This window comes from Eurosta solidaginis, chromosome 4 (assembly GCF_040869045.1).
Source record: "Eurosta solidaginis isolate ZX-2024a chromosome 4, ASM4086904v1, whole genome shotgun sequence".
Lineage (NCBI taxonomy): Eukaryota > Metazoa > Arthropoda > Insecta > Diptera > Tephritidae > Eurosta > Eurosta solidaginis.
This window is the reverse complement of record NC_090322.1, coordinates 120,633,845-120,638,976: the sequence shown is the minus strand read 5'-3', so window position 1 is coordinate 120,638,976 and position 5,132 is coordinate 120,633,845. Positions and strand designations below refer to the sequence as shown.

The following is a 5,132-nucleotide window of genomic DNA, read 5'->3' as shown; positions in this document are numbered from 1 at the left end:
CTTTATTTGTTAAATACTATTCAATCTATAACCAGCCAAAGGTTATCATCACTACTGCTGTCTTTTAATATTTATTAACTACTTTTCTTTAGTTTTAAGATTTACATTTACATACATAATATTTCACTATTGTCCGCTATATTTAATTTAATTTGATTAATCTAATTTATTATTATAAATGTTCAATTTTTATAGCTCATGCTATTCATGACTAGCACTGTTAAATAATTTGTCAAAATTGTTGTGCTAGGAACAAATTTTCAAATAAATACATACATATATCTCTGTATGCTTATTAGACTGGGTCAATAAATCGACCGATATCGCGCCATCGATTTTTCGATAGGATTTGGGCTCAGGAAAAAGTTCCACCAAGCATACCCAAAAAAATAATTTCCGAGCCTGCGAAATTTAATTTTTTTGACTTCTTTCTACTTTGATTTTTAAGGTTTTTTTCATGACCTACTAAACAAATTTTCATTCGGCTAAGCCCTCACACCAACGACAAGGTGCCTATCCTAGTGTAAAATTTAGAATATTTTTAATACCTTGCCTTTCACCTTGATTAAAAGGTCACAAACTTTATAAAACACAGCGTGGTTAAATAATTACAATTTCTGTAAAGGTTATCATTAAAATGGGGATTGGAATTACATTTATTTTAAGGCTTATATTAACCGTGCGATTTTACTTAAACTTAATTTGTTAAAAAAGTGACGCAGGTGACTCTTGTGTTCGCGGAAAGTAAACTAATAAATTCAAAGTATGTTTGAGCTCTAGGCCAATATATACATATGTTTATTAAAATACAGCAAATGTGTTTAAACAATGTATATTTATTTGTCTGTCTAAGCTTTGGGCAATTGAGGGCGAGCAGTTTAATAAGAGTTATAAATGAGTAATTTTATGTGCTTGTAAGCGTATGAGTCGTGGCACAGTGGCTGACGTACCCGACCAAACGCCCGGGGTTGCGGGTTCAACTCCCACCAAGCATTCCCTTTTTTTTAAATTTATAAATTATTATTATTAATGGACTGTATTGAGTTTATGGGGTTTTTGATTTAATGTATTCCATTTATTGAGTTGGGTGGTTTTAGTGTTATTGGTGTGTTTAAGTCATGGGAGGATGCATAGCATCAGTACACCTTTTATTTATTTAATGTGGGGGCGAGCACTGGGGGGCTCTGAGGCTTCGCTCTACTGAGCCACCTCATCCTCTATTTGAAGAACCCTTTAAAATGTGATATGGAGGCGAGCACGGGACGGCTATGAGGTATTGGCACCCCATTTTCTACAAGAAAAACCTCTATTTATTTAATTTGGGGCGAGAGTTGGGCACTCTGAGATTTCGCTCTAATGAGCCACCTCATCTTCTATTTGAAGAACCCCTTCAAAGTGTGATATGGAGGCGAGCACTGGGCTCTGATGTATTAGCACACCATCCGAAGAACCTCGATTTTAATTAAAAAACTCAAACTATGTCTTTAGAATATTTCACTAACCAGTTGAGAATTACAAGCACACTCAATGGCTACTGAAACAAACGAACGAAAAATGTTCATAGTTTAAGTCGCTTAAACAATTTGTCGAATGGTTTGTCTTGCCAAAATATTTCGACTTCAATCTGAAGTCATCTTCAGGACTGAAAAAAAAAAAAACGAAAAACATTTATAGAGACATTGGTACATACATACATAATTATACAATTGTCGCAAGTGCCAACTTACACTTATGACTGCACCTGGTCGACTAACTTTATATTTTATATTTTAACAAACAAGGGTAAAAGAACATTAAAAAACATAAACAATAAAATACAGTAATCGTAAACAAATTTTTATACAAACAACAATACATTAATTCTCCAACCGTAAGCGACGCTCACATCAGCAGCAGGTGAACAATTGTGCAAACGAAGTCACACTCTTATTATAAGCCTTTTTTGTTGTTGTTGATAAGTTCTCTATAGGCGTAGGCGCAATGGTCTGTGTCTGATTTGAAATTTATGCGTTTGTCACTTGGTGTATTTATTATGTGTAACATTTCAAGTATATAGCGTTTATTGCTGTTTCTCTCATGCTGCATTATTGTTACATTTTCCAAGTCGGGAGAGTGTCCAGTGGTTCTACAGTGCTGAGTTAAAGCTGTCTTATTGTCATTAGGGTTGTCACGATTTTTGATATTTGATTTATGTCCGGAAATCCTCGTCTTCAATTTCGATTTAGTTGCCCCCACATATACTTTGTCGCATACGTGGGACCCGTCGCCATTACAATTAATTTTATATATAACGTCCGATTTATCAAATTTCTCTATTCTGCTTTTCGTATTGCTAAAAATCCTCCGTTGCAACGTATTGTTGTATGTGAAAGCTAATTTAAATCTCTCTCTGTCATATATGTTTGAATATTTTATTCTATTAGACAGACCAGATACAAATGTGGTCGATTTATACATTTTCTTTGTATCATTAGTTGGTTTATTTGTATTTAATTTTACGAAATAATCTCTTATATAGCTCTGTATTATATGTGTTGGAAACTCATTATTCTCTAATATGTTTTTTATTGCTTTTATATTCTCCTCGTGGTAGACTTCATCACTAATGGAGAGAACTCTTCTGACAAAATTCTTGGCTGTGTTGACTATCGTTGCCTTGTCATGATTCGAGTTATAATTGATTAGCCTACCCGATGCAGTGGGCTTCTTGTACCAATCAAATGAAAGTTGGTTATTCCTTCTTATTATTAAGGTATCTAAAAATGGCAGCTGTCCATCAGTTTCGACTTCAACAGTAAACTTGATGCTCCTATTGTATCCATTCAAAATATTAAGCATATCTTCCACGGCATCCGTTTTTACGATGGCGAACAAATCGTCCACATATTTCGTTAATAAACGTGGCTTGTGATGTGAATCTTCTTCGAATTTCTGTAACAAGTCTTCCATCACAATATCCGCTATTACAGGAGATGCTGGTGACCCCATAGGCATTCCTGACCGTTGCTCATAAATTTTATTGTTGAAACTAAAATATCTATTATCTCTTATGCAGAACCGAACCATATTCATAAAAAGTTCCTTCGTGAGATTTGTATGGTTCTTTATATCATCCCACTTGGAAGCTATAATTTCCAAGGCATGATCTACCGGGATGCTTGGAAATAATGAGACAACATCAAAGGAAACGAGACTCTCGTCGTCAAAGATGTAGGTATCTTTAATTTTGTTCTTAAAGGCGATAGTGTCTTTTACGTTATATTTAGATGTTTTAGTTATATTTTCAAGGACATTGACAACATATTTACATAACTTGTATGATGGGGAATTGACAGACGAACAAATGGGTCTCAATGGTAATCCTTCTTTATGGATTTTAGGTAAGCCATACAGTCTTGGCGCGATGGCCGTTTTGGTTATTAATTGGTATTTCCCTTTCGTATCGATCATTTTATGTTTAAATAGTTTCTCTACAATTTCATTATTTTTTTCTTGAATCTTATTAGTGGGGTCTCGTTTTAGTACTCTGTAAGTGGAAATGTCGTTAACCATCTGTTGTAACTTCTTTTCATACTCATCCTTATACATTAAAACCGTAACATTGCCTTTATCGGCATTCAGAACAAGTACATTTTTATTGTCTTTTAGGAACTTATTTGTGGAGTGTAGTGTATCTAATACAAATTTATCTCTCACGCTACTTTTAGGCTTTCTCAGCTGATCACGTATTAGTGTGGTTAGATTGTTCCTCTCAATTTCTTGCTGCTCTTTATCTTGAATAGTTTGAATGCAATCCTCTCCATCTGCTAGCAATTTGAACAGCGGGAACTCAGTGCTAGCTATAGGTAAAGAGAATTTCGGACCTAAGGAGAGGAGCCACTGGATGTCTGTCGGTATCTCTATCTTTGTCGCATTGTGTAACCACTTCGGTACGTTTTTAATGTTAAGAGACTGTTTTTGTATATGTTTAAGTCTGTCAAATTTGTTTGTGTGTGTTTTCTCTAATGCTGTTGTCAAGTTATTGGTTAATAATTTCTCACTCTTTAAGAATGCAATGGCATCTTCCGCATCAAATTCTTTGTGTATTATATTTAATATGGAGCTTACCTCTCTTTCCTTTTGCTTTCTTATTGCATATTTGATCCGTATAATAAGATTTAAGAGTTTATTTTCCACCGTTCTTAGATATGCCGTTGCTGCGTTTATGATATTTCGTGGTATTCTGTTGTTCTTAGTGTTGCAGTTGAGAACGTATGATATATTCTTCGTGGCGTTGAGTATAAACTTTGGCGTTATTCCGCTCTTCCTGCATCTCACCAGAAACTTAGTTGATTGCTTTAACTTGATAAGCTGTTGTGTGCTTTGTTGGTAGCGCTTTGTATAATTTTTCGTCCCAATACCATATTTTCGTTTCAAATTTCTGTAAATTTCATGAGTGTTTTTGTTGTTTCGGTGTGCTCTCCGATCCATAATTAATTTCTTGTATTCCGGCCTTTTAGTTAATATATTCAAAGTATGTTTGAGCTCTAGGCCAATATATACATATGTTTATTAAAATACAGCAAATGTGTTTAAACAATGTATATTTATTTGTCGAATGGTTTGTCTTGCCAAAATATTTCGACTTCAATCTGAAGTCATCTTCAGGACTGAAAAAAAAAAACGAAAAACATTTATAGAGACATTGGTACATACATACATAATTATACAATTGTCGCAAGTGCCAACTTACACTTATGACTGCACCTGGTCGACTAACTTTATATTTTATATTTTAACAAACAAGGGTAAAAGAACATTAAAAAACATAAACAATAAAATACAGTAATCGTAAACAAATTTTTATACAAACAACAATACATTAATTCTCCAACCGTAAGCGACGCTCACATCAGCAGCAGGTGAACAATTGTGCAAACGAAGTCACACTCTTATTATAAGCCTTTTTTGTTGTTGTTGATAAGTTCTCTATAGGCGTAGGCGCAATGGTCTGTGTCTGATTTGAAATTTATGCGTTTGTCACTTGGTGTATTTATTATGTGTAACATTTCAAGTATATAGCGTTTATTGCTGTTTCTCTCATGCTGCATTATTGTTACATTTTCCAAGTCGGGAGAGTGTCCAGTGGTTCT

General features: G+C 34.3%; 1 protein-coding gene across 1 annotated transcript; it reads right to left on the bottom strand.

The window, feature by feature from the left end:
- Window positions 1–1,655: 1,655 nt before the first annotated feature.
- On the bottom strand, window positions 1,656–4,855 carry LOC137250233 (uncharacterized). Its single transcript, XM_067782678.1, has 2 exons — window positions 4,733–4,855; window positions 1,656–4,649 (listed from the first exon to the last, which is right to left on the bottom strand). Exon 2 carries the CDS (start codon window positions 4,468–4,470, stop codon window positions 1,930–1,932), a length of 2,541 nt encoding a protein of 846 aa, XP_067638779.1. The 5' UTR covers window positions 4,471–4,649; window positions 4,733–4,855; the 3' UTR covers window positions 1,656–1,929.
- Window positions 4,856–5,132: the final 277 nt, after the last annotated feature.

Excerpts from the sequence above, each read along its gene's own strand:
- LOC137250233 (XM_067782678.1), bottom strand. The coding sequence starts at position 4,470 with ATGGATCGGAGAGCACACCGAAACAACAAAAACACTCATGAAATTTAC.